Source organism: Hyla sarda, chromosome 1 (assembly GCF_029499605.1).
Source record: "Hyla sarda isolate aHylSar1 chromosome 1, aHylSar1.hap1, whole genome shotgun sequence".
NCBI classification, from domain to species: Eukaryota; Metazoa; Chordata; class Amphibia; order Anura; family Hylidae; genus Hyla; species Hyla sarda.
Genome location: NC_079189.1, coordinates 601,731,526 through 601,759,267, shown reverse-complemented (window position 1 = coordinate 601,759,267; position 27,742 = coordinate 601,731,526). Strand labels below are relative to the sequence as shown.

The following is a 27,742-nucleotide window of genomic DNA, read 5'->3' as shown; positions in this document are numbered from 1 at the left end:
GGAATGTATGTAGTGATATTTATGTGTCTCTCCATACACAGGATTACACATTAGTGAAGAAGTCCTCTAGTGGGCGCTGTCGGGCCCCTGTGTGTGAAGGATGGGGAAGAACCCTGAGCCCAATCCCGGGGCCCCCACCTCACTCCCTGATACATGAGGAAATGGAGGAACAGAAGATCCTAGAACTGATCAACAAGATGATGGAGCTGCTGACTGGAGAGGTGACACTGCTGGGACATTATACAGTAATGGAGGGGGTCTGGTGATGACTGGAGAGGTGACACTGCTGGGACATTATACAGTAATGGAGGGGTCTAGTGATGACTGGAGAGGTGACCCTGCTGGGAATGCTGGGACATAATACAGTAATGGAGGGGTCTGGTGATGACTGGAGAGGTGACACTGCTGGGACATTATACAGTAATGGAGGGGTCTGGTGATGACTGGAGAGGTGACCCTGCTGGGAATGCTGGGACATTATACAGTAATGGAGGGGTCTGGTGATGACTGGAGAGGTGACACTGCTGGGAATGCTGGGACATTATACAGTAATGGAGGGGTCTGGTGATGACTGGAGAGGTGACACTGCTGGGAATGCTGGGACATTATACAGTAATGGAGGGGTCTGGTGATGACTGGAGAAGTGACCCTGCTGGGAATGCTGGGACATTATACAGTAATGGAGGGGTCTGGTGATGACTGGAGAGGTGACACTGCTGGGAATGCTGGGACATTATACAGTAATGGAGGGGTCTGGTGATGACTGGAGAGGTGACCCTGCTGGGAATGCTGGGACATTATACAGTAATGGAGGGGTCTGGTGATGACTGGAGAGGTGACACTGCTGGGAATGCTGGGATATTATACAGTAATGGAGGGGTCTGGTGATGACTGGAGAGGTGACACTGCTGGGAATGCTGGGACATTATACAGTAATGGAGGGGTCTGGTGATGACTGGAGAGGTGACACTGCTGGGACATTATACAGTAATGGAGGGGTCTGGTGATGACTGGAGAGGTGACCCTGCTGGGAATGCTGGGACATTATACAGTAATGGAGGGGTCTGGTGATGACTGGAGAGGTGACACTGCTGGGAATGCTGGGACATTATACAGTAATGGAGGGGTCTGGTGATGACTGGAGAGGTGACCCTGCTGGGAATGCTGGGACATTATACAGTAATGGAGGGGTCTGGTGATGACTGGAGAGGTGACACTGCTGGGACATTATACAGTAATGGAGGGGTCTGGTGATGACTGGAGAGATGACACTGCTGGGAATGCTGGGACATTATACAGTAATGGAGGGGTCTGGTGATGACTGGAGAAGTGACCCTGCTGGGAATGCTGGGACATTATACAGTAATGGAGGGGTCTGGTGATGACTGGAGAGGTGACACTGCTGGGAATGCTGGGACATTATACAGTAATGGAGGGGTCTGGTGATGACTGGAGAGGTGACACTGCTGGGACATTATACAGTAATGGAGGGGTCTGGTGATGACTGGAGAGGTGACACTGCTGGGAATGCTGGGACATTATACAGTAATGGAGGGGTCTGGTGATGACTGGAGAGGTGACCCTGCTGGGAATGCTGGGACATTATACAGTAATGGAGGGGTCTGGTGATGACTGGAGAGGTGACACTGCTGGGAATGCTGGGATATTATACAGTAATGGAGGGGTCTGGTGATGACTGGAGAGGTGACACTGCTGGGAATGCTGGGACATTATACAGTAATGGAGGGGTCTGGTGATGACTGGAGAGGTGACACTGCTGGGAATGCTGGGACATTATACAGTAATGGAGGGGTCTGGTGATGACTGGAGAGGTGACACTGCTGGGAATGCTGGGACATTATACAGTAATGGAGGGGTCTGGTGATGACTGGAGAGGTGACACTGCTGGGAATGCTGGGACATTATACAGTAACACCACTGGAGGGGTCGGGGTGATGACTGTATCATTGTGTGTCAGGTTCCTATAAGGTGTCAGGACGTGGCGGTGTATTTCTCCATGGAGGAGTGGGAGTATGTAGAAGGACACAAGGATCAGTACAAGGATCAGGTGATGATGGAGGATCAGCAGCCCCTCACATCAGCAGGTAATAGACATGACTATATACACACGTCCTCTCATTATTTGTATGTAAAGAATGAATTCAGTCTCTGTATGTGTTCCCTACAGTCAGATCCAGTAAGAGAACAGCAGCAGAGAGGTGTCCCCGTCCTCTTCTTCCACAGGATCAGGATCAGGTAGATGGAGATATTCCCTATGATCTGTAGAAGGGCTGTGAAGCTCTTGTGTTCAGTCTTGTTTTATCCTACAGTATTATATGCTTTATACTTGTGGAATGAGAAAGGTGGAGATGACAGGATAAAGCCGACCATAGACATTACATGTTGTCTGGATCTTCTCACAGTTTTCTGGCTATGGAGACTGCTGGTTGGAATAAGGAACCAACAGGTTGGATTTATACCCATCTGATCCTTTATTTCCCCCGAGACAAACCCCAGAGGTGTCTGGCAGGAGCTGATCTCTCTCCTCTGACACAACCTGAAGCCTTTCTAGCCATAGGGGATATACATGTGTATGAGGGTCCTGAGGTTATTGATCCATCATCTAATATCTATGTTCAGTTTCTAGGGGACCTGCAGCTATGTGGCTCAGATAACTCCTCCTGTCATGTCATGTTTTGTCCTTATCATGATTAATGGTCATCTCAAACTGTTCATGTGACTTGACCTACTGTCTAATACTTTTTATAATCATGTATCAGGGTGATGATCTGAACAATATTAATGGTATAAACATAACACTAAAAGAAGAGACAGATGAAATCAGAGATGAGCAGCATAAAGAGGACATTCCTACAGAAAAAGACGTGATCTATATAAATGCTGCAGAAATAAAGGAAAAAGAAGAGACAGATGTGAGCGGTGATGAGCAGTATAAGGAGGAAATTCCTACAGGGAAAGATCTGAGCTATATTAATACTACAGACGTAAGGGAAGAAGAAAAGACAGATGTGAGTGGTGATGAGCAGTATAAGAAGGACATTCCTACTGGGAAAGATCTGATCTATATAAATGCTACAGACATAAAGGAAGAAGAAGAGACAGATGTGAGCGGTGATGAGCAGTATAAGGAGGACATTTGTACAGGGAAAGATCTCTTGTATATTAATGCTACAGACATAAAGGAAGAAGAAGAAGAGACAGATGTGAGCGGTGATGAGCAGTATATGGAGGACATTTCTACTGGTAACCGCCCAGGTGAGTAGTAACCACTAAATGTAGGATAGAGTCATACATTCTACTCAATTACCGGCTGACATAATTGTGTGTGGAATTTTGTCTTCTGTCAGTTATTATGCCATAAATGTGACACCATTAGTAATGTCAAAGTGAGAGAAACTTATACGTTCCTGCCCCTGGAATGGTGAGGATATGAAGTTACAAAGTCTCCCCCACCGGCCTCCTAAGTAGTCCCCTGGGCAGGAAGCTATACTTGCCTAGTCCCACTACTCTTGCTGTAATGACGCCCCCTCAATGTGATTGACAGCCTGGGAAAGCCCACATCATCGCTCTGCTCCGTCTGCTTAGGGATCAGAGTGTTAACATGGTCTGTCAGTCACGCTGATGGGCTGTGATTGCAGCAGGACTAGAGGAGTCCATGGGACTGCTTACATGGGAGACTTCATTTTCTTTATCATCCCTGGGGCAGGAATGTCTCCTGTGGATTGTGAGGAAGAAGCTTTTACCATCTATGACACGTTTCCATGCATTATATATAGTAAAATCTCATGAAAGGTTCACTTTAAATGCTGCTGTCCAAACTGACAGCAGCATTAAAACAGTTATGTCACATCACTTGTGGTATAGACGGATCAGCATCCTGCGTCACAATCGCGGTAATCCGCTATATTAGTCCGTGCTGTGACAGATCTGCTTCTATAGCCCACTATAGGCAGCCTGTACTTGTAGACCTAAGAAAAATCGAACAGGCAATAAAATTATAGCTTATAGACCCTGGGGTGTTAAAGAAGAAAAAAAAAAACCTGGTCTGGAAGTAGGCCCCGAAAAGTCGGAGAGGTTGGGCCTGGGGTCACTTTCCGGCCGCCCAAACACAGCGTTCTAAACATACTATATCGCAGGGGGTCCCAGCGGCAAGACCCTCATGATCACACATCTTATTCTCTATCCTTTGGATAAGGGATTAGATGTCTGTGGGCGGAGTACCCCTTTTTTTAAAGGAGTAGTCCAGTGGTGATTCAGTGGTGAGCAACTTATCCCCTATCCTAAGGATAGGGGATAAGTTGCAGATCGCGGGGGGTCCGACCGCTGGGGCCCCCTGCGATCTCCTGTACGGAGCCCCGACAGCCCGCGGGAAGGGGGCGTGTCGACCTCGGCACGAGGCGGCGGTCGACACGCCCCCTCAATACAACTCTATGGCAGAGCCGAAGCGCTGCCTTCAGCAATCTCCGGCTCTGCCATAGAGATGTATTGAGGGGGCGTGTCGGCCGCCGCCTCGTGCGGGGGTCGACACCTGCTATCTCGGCGGAGAGCCGGGGCCCCGTACAGAGAGATCGCAGGGGGCCCCAGCGGTCGGACCCCCCGCGATCTCAAACTTATCCCCTATCCTTAGGATAGGGGATAAGTTTTTCACCACTGGACTACCCCTTTAAGGAAACCACCATATCACCAAATGCCGGAATTGCATTTTTCTGGTCACATCCCACAAAAAATAAAAATAAATAAATGCTGCAGAAGCATATAGCATTCCTTACATGTGTGCCCCAATTTGTTTTGTGTGTCTGTGGGTCTCTCCCTATGTCAGATAATCACTGTGCTTGCAACTCCCAGAATGCAGTTGTTTCCCTCAGTTCTTCATCACAGTTTTCCAACCCTCCCACAGCACTTCTGCCAGTTTATCTTCCCAGATCTCTTGCAGATTATTCCCCTACTAAGAACACCCTCTTCACATAGCAAGTCTGCAAAGCTGCTGCATTCATTCCCTGTCTTCTCCTCTGCATAATGCATTGTCTAACACGTCTTGATTCCTTTAAATGTCCTAAGAAAGACATAAATGACAGAAATATGGTTAGTCAATGAAAGTTTCCAGAAGGAAGGTTGATCCCAGCACTCCGGACTCAGACTTGTAGATTAAAACATCCAAACTTTATTAAGTTCATTGAAACACAAAAGGACATAAAATATTGATAGAGAAAGCCAATGCCATTCGGGCAACCCTTTTACTAGGTTTTTATACCTAAAAGAAGAGTTTCTTGAACCGCATTTTTTTTTTTTTTTTTTTATATCAATATTTTATGGCTTTTTGTGTTTCAACAGGTTTAATACAGTTTGGATGTTTTAATCTACAAATCTGGGTCCTGAGTGCTGGGATCATCCGTCCTTCCTGGAAACTTTCACTGTATCACCATGGGGGGAGATTTCTCAAAACCTGTGCATAAGAAAAGTTACCCAGTTGCCCATAACAACCAATCAGATCGCTTCTTTCATTTTTCACAGGCCTCTGCAAAATGAAACAAGTGATCTGATTGGTTGCTATGGGCAACTTTTCCTCTGCACAGGTTTTGATAAATCTCCCCCCCATATCTCCTGTCCTATACAGTACACATATAGATCTTTTTTTAGGACATTTAAAGAAATCAAGACATGTATTCACAGCATGCTGCCTTGTGTTAGGCAATGCCATAGGCAGAGGAGCAGACAGGGAATGGATGCAGCAGCTCAGCTTTGCAGACTTGCTATGTGAGGAGGGCCTTCTCAGTAGGGGAATGTTCTGCAAGAGATCTGGGCAGGGAAATTGTCAAGTGCTGTAGAAGGGTTGGAAAACTGTGATGACTGTGACTGTCTGAGATGGTGACATCACTCAGGGGGGGTGGGGCTTGAGCTCAGAGATTAAATTCAGCCATGCCTTCTGCGACAGTAAAGGATGACGGGTTGTCTTGGGAGAAAGGGAGCAACCAGGGAACTGATGGCAACACCACACTGACAATAAAAGGACAACACAACTTCCTGTCAGGGGTGAATCGAGCAAAAACATGTTGAAGCCGGTACAATTTTGTGACTACACTATATTAGTAAGTTTTATATAGTTTAGGGTGATAATTTTATTTACAAACAATTTTCTGATACCAAAATGAAGAGTCTAACAAAATTGACCAGGTTGGCAGACTTTTCAGTGTACTTTTAAGAGGGAGTAAAAAGTATTGGAGTTCTTTTGGATTATTTGTTAGAGTGGGGTTTATGGGAGTTGAAGTAGAATTTCGTGGCCTCCTTTTAAAGCAGAAGTATTTGAGTAAGGCCGGGTTCACACTCCGACCAGATTTTCCACCAGAAGTCCCGTGGGTGGCCCTATGATCACATGGACTGCATTGCCGTCCCCATAGACAGCAATTTCTAAGCAAACCTGCTGAAAGATCCACTCAGAAATGCATTGCCATCTACAGTGGGGATCAAAAGTGCATAAAGAAGCCAAGGAAAGATGGAAAAATCTCCAAAAGGCATCAAATTACAGATTAGACATTCTTATAATATGTCAACAAAAGTTAGATTTTATTTCCGTCATTCACACTTTCAAAATAACAGAAAACAAAAAAATGGCATCTACAAAAGTTTGGGCACCCTGCAGAGTTAATTGTACTGCCCTTGGCAAGTATCACAGCTTGTAAACGCTTTTTGTAGCCAGCCAAGAGTCTTTCAATTCTTATTTGAGGTATCTTTGCCCATTCTTCCTTACAAAAGTCTTCCAGTTCTTTGAGGTCTCTGGGCTGTCTGTCAAGCAGTGCTCTTTTAAGTTCTATCCATAGATTTTCAATTATGTTGAGGTCAGGAGATTGTGAAGGCCATGGCAAAACCTTCAGTTTACGCCTCTTGATGTAATCCCCCGTGGATTTCGAGGTGTGTTTAGGATCACTATGCATTTGTAGAAGCCACCTTTTTCACAGATGGCATCAAGTTAGCATCCAAAATTTGCTGAAATTTTATTGAATCCATTTTTCCTTCTACTCGCTGTGTTCCCTGTGTCACTGGCTGCAATACAACCCCAAAGCATGATTGATCAACCCCCATGCTTAACAGTTGGACAGAGGTTCTTTTCATTAAATTCTGTTCCCCTTCTTCTCCAAACGTACCTTTGCTCATTCCGGCCAAAAAGTTCAATTTTAACCTCATCGGTCCACAGAACATGTTTCCAAAATGCATCAGGCTTGTCTATATGTTCATTTGCAAAGTTCAAACGCTGATTTTTGTGGTGAGGACGTAGAAGAGGTTTTCTTCTGATGACTCTTCCATGAAGACCATATTTGTACAAGTATCTCTTTATAGTGGAATATGGTGTACCACAACTCCAGTGTCTGCCAGATCTTTCTGGAGGGATTGTGCAGTCAAACATGGGTTTTGAATTGTTTTTCTCACAATCCTGTGAGCTGTTCTGTCTGATATTTTTCTTGGTCTTCCAGATCTTGCTTTAACTTCCACTGTTCCTGATGACTGCCATTTCTTAATTACATTCCGAACAGAGGATATTGACATCTGAAAACGTTTTGCTATCTTCTTATAGCCTTCTCCAGCTTTGTGAGCGTCAACTATTTTCAGTTTCAGATTTCTAGACAACTGCTTAGAAGAACCCATGGTGCTGATTGTTGGGGCAAGGTCAGATGAGTCTGGGCATTTAAAACCTTTGAGATTGACTTCACCTGGTCTTCCCAGATGATGACTGAGAACAATCCAGGACACTGGCAGGTCTCAGCTTTGCAAAGGGGGCAGTGCATGCTATAAATTCTGCAGGGTGCCCAAAATTTAGCAAACGCCATTTTTTTTGTTTTCTGTTATTTTGAAAGTGTAAATGATGGAAATAAAATCTAACTTTTGTTGATATATTATAAGAATGTCTAATCTGTAATTTGATGCCTTTTGGAGATTTTTCCATCTTTCCTTGGCTTCTTTATGCACATTAATAAAAATATTTACCGGGGGTGCCCAAACTTTTGATCCCCACTGTATAGGGATCTCCAGCAGAAATTCTGAAGTGTGAACCAGGCGTGAGAGTACTGATGTAATGAACTGCATCTGTTTGACTGCACCTGAGCCTGATTGGTCAGGGTCTTGAGTGATAGGTCCTCCTCAATCATTAGAACGAGCTCTTCACTCCTGGGCTCACTGCAATCTCAGTCTTATTGCAGGAGACGGAAAAGTCAGTGAGCCGGAGAGTGAAGCGCACAGTGTAAGCTACAAGGATAGAGGTAATGAGAATGGGAACAAGGGGACTCCATACACAACAAGGAAACTATAATAGATTCTTAGAAGACTTACAAAAAAGAGACAAAGTGCCATCAGTGTTGTTAGCCCTTTCAGGACTCAAGGTTTTTACGTTTTTGAACTTTGTTTTTTTTCCTCCTCACCTTCTAAAAATCATAACGCTTTAAGTTTTCCACCTATATGAGGGCTTGTTTTATGCGCTACCTATTTTACTTTGTGACAACATCAGTCATTTCACCACCAAACCTTTGGCGAAACCATAAAAAAAATGATTCGTAGGACAAATAAAAACAAAATCAAATTAATTTTTTATTTTTATCGGCTTCCGTTTCTACGCAGTGCACTTTTCCGTAAGAATGACACTTATCTTTATTGTGTAGGTCCATACGGTTACAAGGATACACAATTTATATAGGTTTTATTTTATTTTACTACTTCAAAAAAGTTATAACTACATGCACCAAAATTTGTATATTTAAAATTGTCCTTTTTCTGACCCCCAAATTTTTTTTGTTTTTCCACATACAGGGCGGTATGGGGGCTAATTTTTTTTGCACCATGGTCAGTAGTTTTTTATCAGTACCATTTTTGTTATAATGGGACTTCTTGATCTTTTATTTTTTTTAATCCTTTTTTATGGTATACCAAATGTATTTATGGTGTACCAAAAAGTATTCACCATTGAATGTGCAGTTTAATTAACTTCACATATTTATAGTTTGGACATTTACGCACGCGGCGATACCACATATGTTATTTTATTTTTCATATGGGAAAAGGGGGAGATTCACACTTTTATTAGGGAAGGGGTTAATTCACATTTATTAATTTTTTTTTTTATTTAACTTTTCTGCACCATTTTTTAGTCCCTATTGGGGACTAAAACATGCAATCCTTAGATTGCATACACTGTTCAATGCTATGCCATAGCATAGCATTGATCAGTGTTATATGCGCTCGATTGCTTCAGGCTGCCTGGAGCATTGCAGAATGATGAGGAGGCAGGTAAGGTCCCTCCGTCCTCTCAGCTGATCGGGACACCATGGATTTTTACTGCGGTGGTCCCGATCAGCTCCACTGAGCTGCTTGGAGTGTTTTTTTTTTGTAATTTTATTTTAGACGCAGCAATCAACTTTGATCGTCATGTCTAAGGGGTTAATGCCAGGCATCACCGCAATCGGTGCTGTGCAGCATTGGACTTGGGTCCTGGCGGCTGATAGCCTCCTGGACCACCCCACTAAGATGCGGGGTCAGCTCGTGAGCAGGGGGTGCAGGGCGTACAGGTACCTCCTGCTTCCTTAAAGGGTAGCTCCCACCATCCTATTTTTTTTTTTTCTGTCCCTGCCTATTGCCAATCTATCCCTAACCCCCTCCCTGCTTTTAATTTTTATTTTTACTATATTAAAAATGCCTTTTGTCTGCCTGGCAGTGTGCTCACTACCAGGAAGACTTCCCCAGCAGGCACCACGTCACTGATGCCTGCTGGGGGGGACTTCCGCCCTTAGTTCATCTACACAGGGTGCCTCCAGCTGTTTCACCACTACAACTCCCAGCTTGCCCTGACATTCATTGGCTGTCAGGGCATGCTGGGAGTTGTAGTATTGAAACAGCTGGAGGCACCCTGTGTAGATAAACTATTAGTTACATGCGGCGCTAGCCCGTCCCCTCCGTCTCCCTCCCCCCGCGCCATACCCCGTTCCCTCCATCACAAACCCCCCTCCCGCATACCCTGTTCCCTCATTACACTTACTGCACAATTTGTACGGTTTTAGAACTGAAAAATAACAATCTGTTTTATCCTTGGCAGATTCTTGTACCAGGAGATCAGAGGAGAATCTTATATCTTCATATTATAAAGCAGATGATGATATCACACAAGATACATATGAAGAACATTCCATTATCCCAGATACACCCTCAGCCCTTCACAGACAAGATCTGTCATCTCATCCTGTTATACCCGTCATGTCTACTGATCCATCAGAAACTATTAAACAGCAAAAAAGTCACAGAAGGAAAGAGAAACCTCAAATAAGTCGCACAGGGGAGAAGCCATTTTCATGCCCAGAATGTGAAGAACGTTTTACTTTGATATCATGTCTTGTAAAACATCAGGAAATTCACACAGATATGAAGCCATATTCATGTGCACAATGTGGGAAGTGCTTTACTTGGAAATCAAAACTTGTTGAACATGAAAAAGCACACACAGGAGAGAAGCCATTTTCATGCTCACAATGTGGGAAATGTTTTACCAGAAAATCGCATCTTGTTAAACATCAGAAAATTCACGCAAAACAGAAGGCCTATTCATGTCTAGAATGTGGTAAATGTTTTACTCTGGAATCAAAACTTCTTGTACATCAAATAATTCATGCAAGAGAGAAGCCATTTTCATGCTCAGAATGTGGGAAATGTTTTACTAATAAATCACATTTTGTTGAACATCAGAGAATTCACACAGGAGAGAAGCCGTTTTCATGTTCAGAGTGTGGGAAATGTTTTACTCGAAAATCAAGTCTTGTTAAACATCAGAAAATTCACACAAAACAGAAGCCTTATTCATGCCTAGAATGTGGGAAATGTTTTACTCTGAAATCAGATCTTGTTGTACATCAGAAAATTCACACAGGGGAAAGGTCATTTTCATGCTCAGAATGTGGAAAATGTTATATTTATAAAACGGATCTCGTTAAACATCAAAGAATCCACACAGGAGAGAAGCCATTTTCATGCTCTGAATGTGGGAAATGTTTTACTCATAGATCAATTCTTGTTGGACATCAGAGAATTCACACAGGGGAGAAACCATTTTCTTGTTCAGTATGTGGAAAATGTTTTACTCGGAAATTTCATTTTTTTGAACATCAGAGAATTCATACAGGAGAGAAGCCATTTTTATGTTCCATGTGTGGAAAAGGTTTTACTCGGAAATCACATCTTCTTTACCATCAAAAAACTCATACAGGGGAGAAACTATTTTCATGCTCCGAATGTGGTAAATGTTTTACTTGTAAAGCAATTCTTGTTAACCATCAACGAGTCCACACAGGGGAGAAGCCATTTTCATGCTCAGAATGTGGGAAATGTTTTACTAATAAATCAATGCTTGTTGAACATCAGAGAATTCACACAGGAGTGAAGCCATTCTCATGTTCAGAATGTGGGAAATGTTTTACTCGAAATTCACATCTTATTAACCATCAAACAACTCACAAAGTTAAAAAACCATTTTCATGCTCAGAATGTGGGAAAGGTTTTAGTCAGAAAGCTGCTTTTTTTGAACATCAGAGAATTCATACAGGAGAGATGCCATTTTCATGTTCAGAATGTGGAAAATGTTTTACTAGTAAATCACAGCTTCTTTACCATCAACCTACTCACACGGGGGAAAAGCCATTTTCATGCTCAGAATGTGGGAAATGCTTTACCTTTAAATCACATCTTGTTAAACATCAAATAATCCACACAGGAGAGAAGCCATTTTCATGTTCAGAATGTGGGAAAGGTTTTACTCATAAATCGCAACTTGTTGTACATCAGAGAACTCACACAGGAGAGAAGCCATTTCCATGTTCAGAATGTGGGAAATGTTTTACTCGGAACTCGCATCTTGTTGAACATCAAGCAACTCACACAGGTGAGAAGCGATTTTCCTGTTCAGAATGTGGGAAAAGGTTCACAAAGAAAGCTAATTTTTTGAACCATCGAAAGAGTCACACAGAAGAGGAGCCATTTTCATGAACTGTACATGCAAAGTCATCTTAACAAAGAATAAATTCCACACAAAAGAACTCACACAGGAAAAATATTTTCATGACCATGAATGTGGTACATCTTTATACCGTATAAAAATTCTATAAATTTCCTGGATCTGGAAATCTCACATGAAAATGAGAAGTCACTGCAACCCACTTCAAACCCCGGACCTAAAATGGTGTACTAGTATTCCATTTACCCGTATCTAGATGCACTGCACCAACGATAAGTCATTCCAGACCCAAGCAGATGGATTTTACAAAAAAGGTTTACAGATTATGGGCACCCTACAACACTATTAACCCCTTAAAGACCACAGGTTTTTCCGTTTTTGCACTTTCATTTTTTCCTCCTCACCTTTTAAAAATCATAACTCTTTCAATTTTGCACCTTAAAATCCATATGATGGCTTAATGTTTTGCGCCACCAATTCTACTTTGCAGTGACATTAGTCATTTTACCCAAAAGTCTACAGCAAAACGGAAAAAAAAAATCATTGTGCGACAAAATTGAAGAAAAAACGCCATTTTGTAACTTTTGGGGGCTTCCGTTTCTACACAGTAAATTTTTCGGTAAAAATGACACCTTCTCTTTATTCTGTAGGTCCATATGGTTAAAATGATTCCCTACTTATATAGGTTTGATTTTGTCGTGCTTCTGGAAAAAATCATAACTTGCAGAAAAATGTATGTTTAAAATTGTCATCTTCTGACCCCTATAACTTTTTTTAATTTTACCACGTATGGGGCGGTATGAGGACTCTAGAGGACTTTAGCGGTACCATTTTTGTATTGATCGGACTTTTTGATCGCTTTTTATAAATTTTTTCATGATATAAATTGACCAAAAATACGTTATTTTGGACTTTGGAATTTTTTTGCGTGTACGTCATTGACCGTGCGGTTTAATTAATTATATATTTTTAGAGTTCAGACATTTACGCACGCGGCGATACCACATATGTATATTTTTATTTACATGTTTTTTTTGTTTTTATCCGAAAAGGGGGGTGATTTGAACTTTTATTAGGGAAAGGGTTAAATCACATTTATTAACTTTTTTTTTTACACTTATTTTTTTGCAATGTTATAGTTCCCATAGGGACCTGTAATACTGCACACACTGATCTTATACCCTGTTCACTGTAAAAGCCATAGCTTTGCATTGATCAGTGTTATCGGCCGTCGATTGCTCAAGCCTGTATCTCAGGCCTGGAGCAATCAGTCACCGAAGGGACACACCGGAGGCAGGTAAGAGGACATCCGCTCGTGTCCCAGCTGATTGGACACCGCATTTTCACTGCGGTGGTCTCGATCAGCCCCACTGAGCAGCCGGGCAGCTTTGACTTTAGTTTTAGATGCGGCCTTCAACTTTGAACACCCCGTCTAAAGGGTTAATAGCACGCGGCACCGCTATTAGCCCCGGGTACCGGCTTCAGTTACATGCCGGGACCGACCCGATATGACACGGGGTCACCGCATGATCCCACGTTATATCGCGGGAGCCGGCCAAGGACTTAAATATACGTGCTTGGTCGTTAACCTCTTAAGGACTCAGGACGTACCTGTACGCCCTGAGCCCGGTCCCTGTGTTTAAAACATCACTCCGGGTCGGTCCAGCCTGCTATTCATAGCCGGGACCCTGGGCTAACAGCGTGCGGCACCGATCGTTGTGCCGCGCGCTATTAACCCTTCAGACGCGGCGATCAAAGTTGACTGCCGCGTGTGCAAGTAAACGCTTCCCGGCAGCTCAGTCGGGCTGATCGGGACATAGCAATAAAAAAATCGCGATATCCCGATCAGCTAGGACGCAAGCGGAAGTCTCCTTACCTGTCTCCGCGGCGTCCAATCTGGGTTTGATTGCTCCAAGCCTGAGCTACAGGCTTGAGCAATCGAGCCCCTATCTCGCTGATCCATGCAAAGCTATGGCTTTACAGGGATCAGGGTAAAAGATCAGTGTGTGCAGTGTTATAGGTCCCGTATTTTTGGTCACTTTTTATATCATGAAAAAATACATAAAAAGCGATCAAAGAGTCAGATCAATACAAAAATGGTACCGATAAAAATTTCAGAACACGGCGCAAAAAATTCGCTCTCATACCGCCCGTACATGGAAAAATAAAGTTATAGGGGTCAGAAGATGACATTTTTAACATATAAATTTTCCTGCATGTAGTTATGATTTTTTTCTGAAGTACGACAATATCCAACCTATATAAGTAGGGTAACATTTTAACCGTATGGACCTACAGAATAATGATAAGGTGTTATTTTTACCGAAAAATGCACTTCGTAGAAACGGAAGCCCCCAAAACTTACAAAATTACATTTTTTTTCTTCAATTTTGTCGCACAATGATTTTTTTTTTCCGTTTCGCTGTAGAATTTTGGGTAAAATGACTGATGTCACTGCAAAGTAGAATTGGTGGCACAAAAAATAAGCCATGATATGGAATTTTATGTGGAAAATTGAAAGCGTTAGGATTTTTAGAAGGTGATGAAGAAAAAATTAAAGTGGAAAAAACGCTGCGTCCTTAACCCCTTAACGACGAAGGATGTAAATGTACGTCCTGGTGAGGTGGTACTTAACGCACCAGGATGTACATTTACCTCCTAAGCATAACCGCGAGCATCGGAGCGATGCCCGGATCATGGGCGGCAGGTCCCGGCTGTTGATCGCAGCCAGGGACCTGTCGGTAACGGCGGACACCCGCGATCCCGCGGATGTCTGCCATTAACCCCTCAGATGCCGTTATCAATACAGATCACGGCATCTGCAGCATTGCGGTCACTTAAATGGATGATCGGATCGCCCACAGCGCTGCCGTGGCGATCCCATCATCCAGAACAGCAGACGGAGGTCCCCTCACCTGTCTCCACTGCCTTCCCGGCGTCTTCTGCTCTGATCTGCCTTCCCGCAGACCAGAGCAGATGATGACCGATAACCCTGATCAGTGCTATGTCCTATGCATAGCACTGAACAGTATTAGCAATCGAGTGATTGCTATAAATAGTCCCCTATGGGGACTATTAAAGTGTAAAAATAAAGTAAAAAAAATGTGAAGAACCCCCTCCCCCAATAAAAACGTAAATTTTCCCTATTTCACCCCCAAAAAGTGTTAAAAATATTTTACATATATATTTGGTATCGCCGCGTGCGTAAATATCTAAACTATCAAAATAAAATGTTAATGATACCGTACGGTGAACGGCGTGAACGTAAAAAAAATAAGTCAAATAGCTGCTTTTTTATAACATTCCAAAAAATAAATTATAAAAAATGTTAAAAGTTTTATATAAGCAAATATGGTATCAATAAAAAGTACAGATCACGGTGCAAAAAATGAGCCCTCATACCGCCGCTTATACGGAAAAATGAAAAAGTTATAGGTCTTCAAAATAGGGGGATCTTGAACGTACTAATTTGGTTAAAAAGTTTGCGTTTTGTTTTTAAGCGCAACAGTAATAGAAAAGTAGGTTATCATGGATATCATTTTAATCGTATTGACCCAAAGAATAAAGAACACACGTCATTTTTACCATAAATTGTACAGTGTGAAATCGAAACCTTCCAAAATTAGCAAAATTACTGTTTTCTTTTTAATTTCCCCACACAAATAGTATTTTTTTGTTGCGCCATACATTTTATGGTAAAGTGAGTGATGGGATTACAACGGACAACTGGTCGCGCAAAAACCAAGTCCTCATACTAGTCTGTGGCTGAAAATATAAAAGAGTCATGATATTTTGAATGCGAGGAGGAAAAAACTTAAAAACAAAATTGTCTGCTTCCTTAAGGCCCAAATGGACTGCATCCTTAAGGGGTTAAAGGGGTACTCTGGTGGAATTATTTTTTTTTTTGTCCATATGTTTATTTATCGGATTTTAAGAAGAACATCACAATAATGATAACAAGAACAAGGAACAACAAAAGGTGGGGGAGGGGGGGAAGCAAAAGGAAATAATATGGAGAAAAACAATAGGTTATAAGGTACACCACTATACACAATACCATAGTGCACAGCATAGAATGGTGGAAGGTAACAAGCATGCACCACAAGTTAAGAAGGGCATCTAGTGGAACACGGAGGAAAATCATAATGATGATCTACGCAGATGATCTACACCGCCCTAAGATGCCACTATACCATTAGATTCTTGGGAGTTCCTCCAATAGTCCCAGCTTAAAAGGAACTGTAGTTCACAACCTGTACGGTTGGCTATGAGGTTCTCCATAGAGCAAGAGTATTTCACTCTCGCCTTCACAACAGGGAAATCCGGAACCTCCCGGGATTTCCAGAGAGCTGCTATGGAAGTCCATGCAGCAGAGAAAATATGAAAAAGAATAGTTTGAGAGTCTGCAGGTAAGTCCTTCAAGTTGAGTGCGAGTAATGCCATGCCTGGATCTTTCACGGGAGGGTGGGGTAAGATTTTGGAGATAAGTGCGTATACTGAGTCCCAGAAAGGAGCAATCAAAGTACAGGTCCACCATACATGTAGGAACGAGCCTACCTGAGCACCATACCTCCAACATGTAGGATTAACAGTGCTGTGGATATGAGACAATCGTTCGGGGGTATAATACCACCTGTATAGCATCTTACGGGCAGACTCTAAGTGAGTGCTACATTTAGAGAGTTTTAATGGTACAATATAAACATTGTGCCACTGCTCTACACTAATAGAGAGACCCAGATCCCACTCCCAGGCAGATTGGAATGGGAACGACTCCGGCGCCAAAGAGGACTGTAAGGCTTTGTATGAGATCGAAATTCCACCCTTGGCGCCAGAGTGTTGGAGGAAAAAGGCATTATACGGTCTGAGAGCTAACTCAGACGGCCACTTATCATAGGAAATAAAGTGACGCAGCTGCAGGAATTTAAAAAAGTCCCCAGCTGGTATGTTGTACCTGGACCTAATGAACTCAAACGTGCCCAGGGAACCCTAGTCCGAGATATAACCCAGAAATGTAACCCCACTATCGATCCAATTTGAAAAGGAAATATGCGGGAGGAGAAGAGAGAGAACGGAGTAGACTGGAAGGAGATAAGGGAGAGCATCTTAGAGGGCAGAATGAAGAGCCACATATGCAGAGAAGCAGAGACTGTGGGGCTGAGAGTTGCCACAGTAGTGTTGGTATTCGCCACTGACCACAAGAGACACCGAAGAGAAGACACTCCCACAATCTCCTTTTCCATAGACATCCAGCGGGCATCCGAATCTCCCCTCCACCACTGTTGTAAACTGCTCTGTAATAGTTAAGTAGATCTGGACAACCTAAGCCCCCCATATGTGTAGGTAGAAACAGAAATCTAGCTGAAACTCTCGCCCTAGATCCCTGCCAAATAAACCTCATCAGTTGGGATTTGAGTCTCCTGATAGAGGAGAGGGGAAATTTGACAGGCAAGGTGCGAAACAGGTAGAGGACAGAAGGCAGTAGGAACATTTTGGCCACAGCAATGCGGCCACACCATGAAAGAGGAAAGAGAGAATAAGTTTTGGTGTCTTGAGCTAATTGGGTGGAAAGGGAGGAGAGGTTAGAAGAAACCAAATCAGAGGGGGAGGGAGTGAGAAAGATACCCAGATAGGTTATACCGGTAGAGGCCCAATGAAAAGAGAACCTTTGGGAGAGGGACCAAATAGATGATTTACTCAGCTGAAGAGGTAGAACAGTCGATTTCGAGACATTAAGTCTGTACATGCTAGCTGCACTGAAGTCAGCTATTAGAGACAGTACATGGGGTAAAGAGCTGAGAGGGTGAGTCAGTGCGATCAGGACGTCATCAGCGAAGAGACTTATTTTGTGAACACACGTGGCCTTCAGTTCCGGACAAATTTTCTCTTCAAAATCCCAATGGCATTCCTTCTCTTCTGAGCATTGTAGTTCGCCCGCAGAGCACTTTACATCCACTTATGGGGTATTTTCTTAATGGGGTTACAAATTTTGGGGGGCTTTTTTCCTATTTTTCCCTTGTGAAAATGAAAAATGTAGGGTAACACAAGCATTTTAGTGAAAAAATTTTTTTCTTTATTTTCCCATCCAAATTTAATGAAAATTCGTCAAACACCAGTGGGGTGTTAAGGCTCACTATACCACTTGTCACGTTCCGTGAGGGGTGTAGTTTCCAAAATGGGGTCACATGTCGGAATTTATTTTTTTGTGTTTATGTCAGAACCGCTGTAAAATCAGCCACCCCTGTGCAAATCTCCAATTTAGGCCTCAAATGTACATGGTGCGCTCTCACTCCTGAGCCTTCTTGTGCGCCCGCAGAGCATTTTACACCCACATATGGGGTATTTCCGTACTCAGGAGAAATTGTGTTACAAATTTTGGGGTCTTTTTTTCCTTTTAGCACTTGTGAAAATAAAAAGTATGGAGCAACACCAGCATGTTAGTGTAAAAATGTTTATTTTGTTTACACTAACAGGCTGGTGTAGCCCCCAACTTTTCCTTTTCATAAGGGGTAAAAGGAGAAAAAGACCCCAAAATTTGTAGTGCAATTTCTCCTGAGTACGGAAATACTCCATATGTGTCCCTAAACTGTTTCCCTGAAATACGACAGGGCTCCGAAATGAGAGTGCGCCATGCATATTTGGGGACTAAATTAGGGATTGCATAGGGGTGGACATAGGGGTATTCTACGCCAGTGATTCCCAAACAGGGTGCCTCCAGCTGTTGCTAAACTCCCAGCATGCCTGGACAGTCAGTGGCTGTCCAGAAATGCTGGGAGTTGTTGTTTTGCAACAGCTGGAGGCTCCATTTTGGAAACACTGCTGTACAATGTTTTTAATTTTTATCTTACTGTAAACCTGCCCGTGTGAATGTACCCTGTACGTCCTCATAGGGGCAAACCTCCAGCTGTTTCAAAACTACAACTCCCAGTATGTACTGACAGACCGTGCATGCTGGGAGTTGTACTTTTGCAACAGCTGGAGGCACACTGGTTGGAAAACCTTCAGTTAGGTTCTATTACCTAACTCAGTATTTTCCAACCAGTGTGTCTCCAGCTGTTGCAAAACTACAACTCCCAGCATGTACTGATTGCCGAAAAGCATGCTGGGAGAAGTAGTTATGCAACAGATGGAGGTACGCAATTACAACTCCCAGCATGATCAGACAGCTGTTTGGGCATGCTGGGATTTGCAGTTTTGCAACTTCTGGAGGGCTACAGTTTATAGACCACTGCACAGTGAACTCCAAACTGTGACCCTCCAGATGTTGCAAAACTACAAATCCCAGCATGCCCAGACAGCAAACAGCTGTTTGGGCATGCTAGGAGTTGTAGTTTTGCAAGATCTGGAGGGATACAGTTTAGAGACAACTGTATAGTGGTCTAAAACTGCAGCCCTCCAGCTGTTGCAAAATTACATATTCCAGCATGCCCAAACAGCTGTCTGGGCATGCTAGGAGTTGTAGTTTTGCAACATCTGGAGGGCTACAGGTTAGAGACCACTGTATAGTGGTCTCAGACTGTAGCCCTCCAGATGTTGCTAGGCAACTTACCGACTTCTGTAGGATCAAGGGAGCCGTCCTCTTCTTCCGCATGACATCGCCGCCAACCGATCTCCGTCGCCCGCAGTCTCCGGATCGGTAAATGGATCTTCGTCCCCGGTCCTCTGTCATTTCCCTGTCCTGCCCGGCCTATTGTGGGTGGGCAGTACGGGGAAAACGAAAGTTAACCCCACCGCCCCCGATCTGCTATTTGTTGTCGCTTCTGACGACCAATAGCAGGGATAGGAGGGGTGGCAACCCTGCCTCCTCACTCCTATCCCTTCAGGGGGATAGTAGGTGTCTTAGACAACCGCGATCCCCACTTATATTCCGGGTCACCATAGACCCGTAATGACCCGTAATCAGCGCAAATTGCAAGTGTGAATTCAATTGCGATTCGGGCCGACAGCCGACATTGGGGGGGGGGGGGGGGGGGGGACACCCCCCTGGGCATTTGCGTGGGGTGCCTGCTGATCAATATCAGCTGTCACCCCGTTCTGGTCCTGGACCGAAATTCCCACGGGCGTATGCATACGCCCTTCGTCCCCAACAGGTTAAATCTGCAAACCATGTTGCTGAATACTGACCTGTAGGTGGCGCACTTGCATAAGCAGATTAGATTCATACTAGTGTGACCAATGTTGGTTTCCAACATGTGTGATTGTTGGCTTCTTGTTCACCCTCAGTATAACCGCCATGATGCCTTACAGCAGTGTTTCCCAACCATGGTGTCTCCAGCTGTTGCAAAACTACAACTCCCAGCATGCCCAGACAGCTGAAGGCTGTCCGGGCATGCTGGGAATTGTAGTTTTGCAACAGCTGTAGGCACCCTGGTTGGGAAACACAGTCTTACATTATCCTCACCACACCTACCACCAGTAGTGCTCTGCTCGGCCACTGCATCCACCTCCACCATCTCAGCAACACAATCCAAAGGCTGACATGACACAAGTCCTTCTCTGGCTAATGTTATTCTTCTACTTAGCTCTAAGGGGGGAGCAAAGAGCGAGAACCAGGGATCACACACTGAAACAAACCTCCTCCTCATGTAATCTCCTTACTACTGGGATCACACACTGATAACACACTGTAACAAACCTCCTCATGTAATCTCCTTACTACTGGGATCACACACTGATAACACTGTAACAAACCTCCTCCTCATGTAATCTCCTTACTACTGGGATCACACATTGATAATACACTGTAACAAACCTCCTCCTCATGTAATCTCCTTACTACTGGGATCACACACTGTAACAAACCTCCTCCTCATGTAATATCCTTACTACTGGGATCACACACTGATAACACACTGTAACAAACCTCCTCCTCATGTAATCTCCTTACTACTGGGGTCACACACTGATAACACTGTAACAAACCTCCTCCTCATGTAATCTCCTTACTACTGGGATCACACACTGATAACACACTGTAACAAACCTCCTCCTCATGTAATCTCCTTACTACTGGGGTCACACACTGTAACAAACCTCCTCCTCATGTAATCTCTTTACTACTGGGATCACACACTGATAACACACTGTAACAAACCTCCTCCTCATGTAATCTCCTTACTACTGGGATCACACACTGATAACACACTGTAACAAACCTCCTCCTCATGTAATCTCCTTACTACTGGGATCACACACTGATAACACACTGTAACAAACCTCCTCCTCATGTAATCTCCTTACTACTGGGATCACACAATGATAACACACTGTAACAAGCCTCCTCCTCATGTAATCTCCTTACTACTGGGATCACACACTGATAACACACTGTAACAAACCTCCTCCTCATGTAATCTCCTTACTACTGGGATCACACAATGATAACACACTGTAACAAACCTTCTCCTCATGTAATCTCCTTACTACTGGGATCACACACTGATAACACTGTAACAAACCTCCTCCTCATGTAATCTCCTTACTACTGGGGTCACACACTGTAACAAACCTCCTCCTCATGTAATCTCTTTACTACTGGGATCACACACTGATAACACACTGTAACAAACCTCCTCCTCATGTAATCTCCTTACTACTGGGATCACACACTGATAACACACTGTAACAAACCTTCTCCTCATGTAATCTCCTTACTACTGGGGTCACACAATGATAACACACTGTAACAAGCCTCCTCCTCATGTAATCTCCTTACTACTGGGATCACACACTGATAACACACTGTAACAAACCTTCTCCTCATGTAATCTCCTTACTACTGGGATCACACACTGATAACACTGTAACAAACCTCCTCCTCATGTAATCTCCTTACTACTGGGGTCACACACTGATAACACACTGTAACAAACCTCCTCCTCATGTAATCTCCTTACTACTGGGATCACACACTGATAACACTGTAACAAACCTCCTCCTCATGTAATCTCCTTACTACTGGGGTCACACACTGTAACAAACCTCCTCCTCATGTAATCTCTTTACTACTGGGATCACACACTGATAACACACTGTAACAAACCTCCTCCTCATGTAATCTCCTTACTACTGGGATCACACACTGATAACACACTGTAACAAACCTCCTCCTCATGTAATCTCCTTACTACTGGGATCACACACTGATAACACACTGTAACAAACCTTCTCCTCATGTAATCTCCTTACTACTGGGATCACACACTGATAACACACTGTAACAAACCTTCTCCTCATGTAATCTCCTTACTACTGGGATCACACACTGATAACACTGTAACAAACCTCCTCCTCATGTAATCTCCTTACTACTGGGATCACACACTGATAACACACTGTAACAAACCTTCTCCTCATGTAATCTCCTTACTACTGGGATCACACACTGATCACACACTGCAACAAACCTCCTCCTCATGTAATCTCCTTACTACTGGGATCACACACTGATAACACACTGTAACAAACCTCCTCCTCATGTAATCTCCTTACTACTGGGATCACACACTGATAACACACTGTAACAAACCTCCTCCTCATGTAATCTCCTTACTACTGGGATCACACACTGATAACACACTGTAACAAACCTCCTCCTCATGTAATCTCCTTACTACTGGGATCACACACTGATAACACACTGTAACAAACCTCCTCCTCATGTAATCTCCTTACTACTGGGATCACACACTGATAACACACTGTAACAAACCTCCTCCTCATGTAATCTCCTTACTACTGGGATCACACACTGATAACACACTGTAACAAACCTCCTCCTCATGTAATCTCCTTACTACTGGGATCACACACTGATAACACACTGTAACAAACCTCCTCCTCATGTAATCTCCTTACTACTGGGGTCACACACTGATAACACACTGTAACAAACCTCCTCCTCATGTAATCTCCTTACTACTGGGATCACACACTGATAACACACTGTAACAAACCTCCTCCTCATGTAATCTCCTTACTACTGGGATCACACACTGATAACACACTGTAACAAACCTCCTCCTCGTGTAATCTCCTTACTACTGGGATCACACACTGATAACACACTGTAACAAACCTCCTCCCCATGTAATCTCCTTACTACTGGGATCACACACTGATAACACACTGTAACAAACCTCCTCCTCATGTAATCTCCTTACTACTGGGATCACACACTGATAACACACTGTAACAAACCTCCTCCTCATGTAATCTCCTTACTACTGGGATCACACACTGAGGAGCAGAGATCTCCACACACAACACAACAGCAGTGACTGCCCGACCAGGACCTGCTCTGTATCTGCTACATCCTGGAGGTGTAGGACCTGTGATGATGTCACAATCATGTGTTCAGTACATTGGGGGCGGAGCTGAGCAGGATAGAAGAGATTGAGGAAGAAGGACCTGTGAAGATGTCACAATCATGTGACCAGTACATTGGGGGCGGAGCTCAGTAGGATAGACTGGATTGTGGTTGAAGGACCTGAGATAGTGATCATGTGACAGGAGTAGGCGGAGCTCAGCAGTTTATCCTGGAGGTCACGTGTTTCCTGTGTAGATTTCAGCTCATGGCTCCTGCACTGTTCTGCCGGTAGAGGTTTGTGTATTATATATAGCTGTATGTGTGAATATATATATAGTAAATTTCAGTAGCCATATTAGTCCAGTGATGCAAATCAAAAATGTTTGCAGTATCTTGTAATACTTTTTTTTTATTGGACTAACTTTAGTCTCTGTTCCTATAACAGGACAATTTATGGCCCATCTTAGTGTGAATTCTCCACATCTATTGTCTTAACCCCTGAATATCTGTGAGATGTAACCTGTGTCTTCTGCTTGGGAGCTCAGATTTTGCTTTGGACTTGATAAAGGAAGAAATCCCGAAAGCTTCTCTACAAAATCCTGTTAGTCCATTAAAAAAGGTACAAGATACTGCAACATTTTATGATATGCATATGTATATATATATTTGTGTATGTATATATCGTATGTATGTATGTATGTGTGACTGTATATATTTGTGTGTGTGTGTGTGTGTATATATATATATATATATATATATATATATATATACTTTATTTATCGGCATATAACACGCACTTTTAAAACTTAAATTCAAGGCAAAAAGTCTGCCTGCGTGTTATACGCCGATAAATCTTTTTGTCACTGACTTAAATTGGCCGCAGCAGCGGCTGGGCTGCTTGTTAAGGATTAGCAGCCTGGCCGTACCCACTTTAAATCAGTGACCTGCGCGCGGCTCCTGCTTTGTTTTTTTTTTTAATTTTCCTCCCTTTCCCCCCTGCTTTTTATTGTATTGTTTTTTTTTTTTTTTATCTTCCTTACCTAGCCGCGCTCGGCAGGCCAGGTCCGGTGTCGGGTCTTGCGGGCTGCGGTCAGTGAAGCAGAATGAGTGACGTCCTCTGCTAGCTCCGCTGCACAGCATCAGGGACGTCACTCATTCATTGCTGCTGCCGCTGTGACTATTCTAAGGTGGCTGCGGTTGGGCTGCTGAAGTTAAACAAGCAGCCGGCGCTGCGACCACAGTGACCAGCGGCGGCTGCAGCGAATGATCAGTGACGTGTCTGATGCTGTGCAGCCGGCAGAGGACGTCACTCATCCTTCTTCTCTGCCCGCAAGACCCGACACCGGACCGGACCTGGCCTATATATATATATATATATATATATACACATACACATATACATATAACGGGGGGGGGAAAGGGGATGCTAGGGGGGGGTCATGATGAGAGGGGGGCATGATGAGACAGGGGTGGGGAATGATGAGAGGGTAAGGGGGGGGGGGGATGGGTGTAAATGTGGCACAGGGGCTGATAAAAGGGGAGGAATGATGTGGCACTGGTAGGGGGGACCAAACTGAAGTTTAGGCAAAATCAAAGTTAGAGGGATGATATGGCATTTAGTCTGTCATTTATCTGATATGTATTGTATTTATATTTTTTTTTACTTAAATTTCCCTATTAAAATGGGGGTGCGTGTTATACGCCTAAAAATACGGTATGTATAGTATATGTCTGTGGATATAGATATACAGTGACCCCCCCCCCCCCCGGACCTACGATGGCCCCGACATACAATAACTTCAGCATACGATGATCTCTCAGAGGTCATATTGAAGGCAGCATCAACATATGAGGCTTTTTTATGTCGGGGCCATCACATAAACGGCTATTAGGCAGCGCACACTGCTTCAGCTGCCACCGGATAGCTGTTTAAGGCGTCCTCTTTGGGCTCCGCTGCATGGCCGTCGCTCTCCTTTGTCGTCATCACGTCGCCACGCACGCTGTCCCGTCATCCATGCGTAGCGGCGTGATGACGGCGATGGTCCGGAGCGGCAGGGACACCCCGGGGACATGATGGCGGCGATGGAGAGTGACGATCCAGGGCAGCAGTGACGGTCTGGAGCGGCAGCGACACCCCGGGGACGTGATGACTGCAATGGAGTGCGACGGTCCGGAGCGACGGGGACTTCATGACGGCGATGGAGAGCAATGGTCCGGAGCGGCGGGGACACGTGAGTATAACTTTCTATATATTGCACGGATCCCTCATCACACATGATGGATTCAAGTCATCATTAAATTCCTCATACAGATCAATGGAGTTCACTGATCTGTGTGCTCTGCGATCATTTGGTTGAGGCTCAGGCAGGCTCAATCAAATGAAGAGCCACGGACCCCAGAGATGCAGAGGTAAGCCCACTGGCTACCTCCACAGTGGATCGAACCCTTCTCTCCCCCCGGACCACCAGGGAGCATTTACATGTTCCTTTAGACGCCACTTTCAGTTTTGACAGCAGCGATCTAAAGGGTTAACAGCCGGCTGCCTGTCCGCTGTTAACGGCGCCCTCCTGCTACATGAATCAGCAGGGGACCATGGGGTATGGCACGGGCTCGAGTCAGGAGCCCGCGCCATACACTGTGGCAACCAGTTAAATGACGGACATGTATGTTATGGGTCGGAAAAAGGTTAAGCCACGCCCCCGAAATTATCGGCAGAAAAATTCACTCAGCCAAAAATGGCGAAAGGTACACTTTCAGCCGATAATTTTTGGTGGCCAAAATTTTGGTGCATCTCTAAAAAAAATATATATATGTGTGTGTGTGTGTGTGTGTGTGTGTGTGTATATATGTATATTCTGTTGTTTTTTGCTATTTTTATCAGTCCTTAGGATGGTAAGAGAAGGTAGGTGACCTAGGACAGTGACCTCCGACCATGACAGGTCACATTTACTGGATGCTTAGATGGTGACTGTACAGGACTTACTGTTATGTGACCCCAGATTTATCAAACTACGTGACAGAAAATAGAGAGATTTTCCCGCATGAACCAATCACAGCTCAGCTTTCACTTTACCTCAGCTGTTACATGAGCTGTGATTGGTTGTTGGGGGAAAATCACTCAATTTTTTTCTCACACAGTTTGATAAATCTGGGTCAGTGATCCTATGGGCATCGCCCCTGTGCCCACACGATCAATGGCGGTAAGAGCCTCATATGATGTGCATGTGACCAAAACGTGATCAGGTGATGTTTTATGTACAATAACTATGGAGGAGGCCTTAGCATGAAGTCATTTAGGGAGTCCTTCCAGCCTTTGTCCTGTTACCTCAAAGATGGAGGAATAGACAAGATAGAGAGAAAACATGAATGATATTTTATCTCCTGATACATTTTTTTTTTCAAATTGTCTCCAATAATTGTGTCATTTACATTCTCATCGTTCAGGATACAGAGGTGATGATTTTCCTGACTAATTCATCAAGAATGGAGATAGACCGAGACAAGATGGCCGACAGGATAATAGACCTCACCCTACAGATACTCTTCCGGCTTACTGGAGAGGTGAGGGATTCTGGGAGTGATGTCACATGACCTCATTCTTATCTATGTAATAACAGATGGATATGACTGGAGAGGTGAGGGATTCTGGGAGTGATGTCACATGACCTCATTCTTATCTATGTAATAACAGATGGATATGACTGGAGAGGTGAGGGATTCTGGGAGTGATGTCACATGACCTCATTCTTATCTATGTAATAGATGGATATGACTGGAGAGGTGAGGGATTCTGGGAATGTATGTAGTGATATTAATGTGTCTCTCCATACACAGGATTACACAGTAGTGAAGAAGTCCTCTAGTGGGCGCTGTCGGGCCCCTGTGTGTGAAGGATGGGGAAGAACCCTGAGCCCAATCCCGGGGCCCCCACCTCACCCCCTGATACATGAGGAAATGGATGAACAGAAGATCCTAGAACTGATCAACAAGATGATGGAGCTGCTGACTGGAGAGGTGACCCTGCTGGGAATGCTGGGACATTATACAGTAATGGAGGGGTCTGGTGATGACTGGAGAGGTGACACTGCTGGGAATGCTGGGACATTATACAGTAATGGAGGGGTCTGGTGATGACTGGAGAGGTGACACTGCTGGGAATGCTGGGACATTATACAGTAATGGAGGGGTCTGGTGATGACTGGAGAGGTGACACTGCTGGGACATTATACAGTAATGGAGGGGTCTGGTGATGACTGGAGAGGTGACACTGCTAGGAATGCTGGGACATTATACAGTAATGGAGGGGTCTGGTGATGACTGGAGAGGTGACACTGCTGGGACATTATACAGTAATGGAGGGGTCTGGTGATGACTGGAGAGGTGACACTGCTGGGAATGCTGGGACATTATACAGTAATGGAGGGGTCTGGTGATGA

The 27,742-nt window shown here is 44.0% G+C and overlaps 1 protein-coding gene across 2 annotated transcripts in view; it reads left to right on the top strand.

Annotated features, from left to right (window-relative positions):
* The window catches only part of LOC130296426 (zinc finger protein 665-like), a 29,613-nt gene extending 17,192 nt beyond the window's left edge, over positions 1–12,421 (top strand). For both annotated transcript variants that reach the window (XM_056547929.1, XM_056547936.1), the window contains exons 3-7: positions 42–221; positions 1,979–2,105; positions 2,189–2,256; positions 2,781–3,276; positions 10,094–12,421. In XM_056547929.1, coding sequence (XP_056403904.1) covers positions 42–221; positions 1,979–2,105; positions 2,189–2,256; positions 2,781–3,276; positions 10,094–12,030 — 2,808 coding nt within the window. In that variant the 3' untranslated portion in view covers positions 12,031–12,421. The remainder of the gene's footprint in view (positions 1–41; positions 222–1,978; positions 2,106–2,188; positions 2,257–2,780; positions 3,277–10,093) is intronic.
* The last annotated feature ends 15,321 nt before the right edge of the window (positions 12,422–27,742 follow it).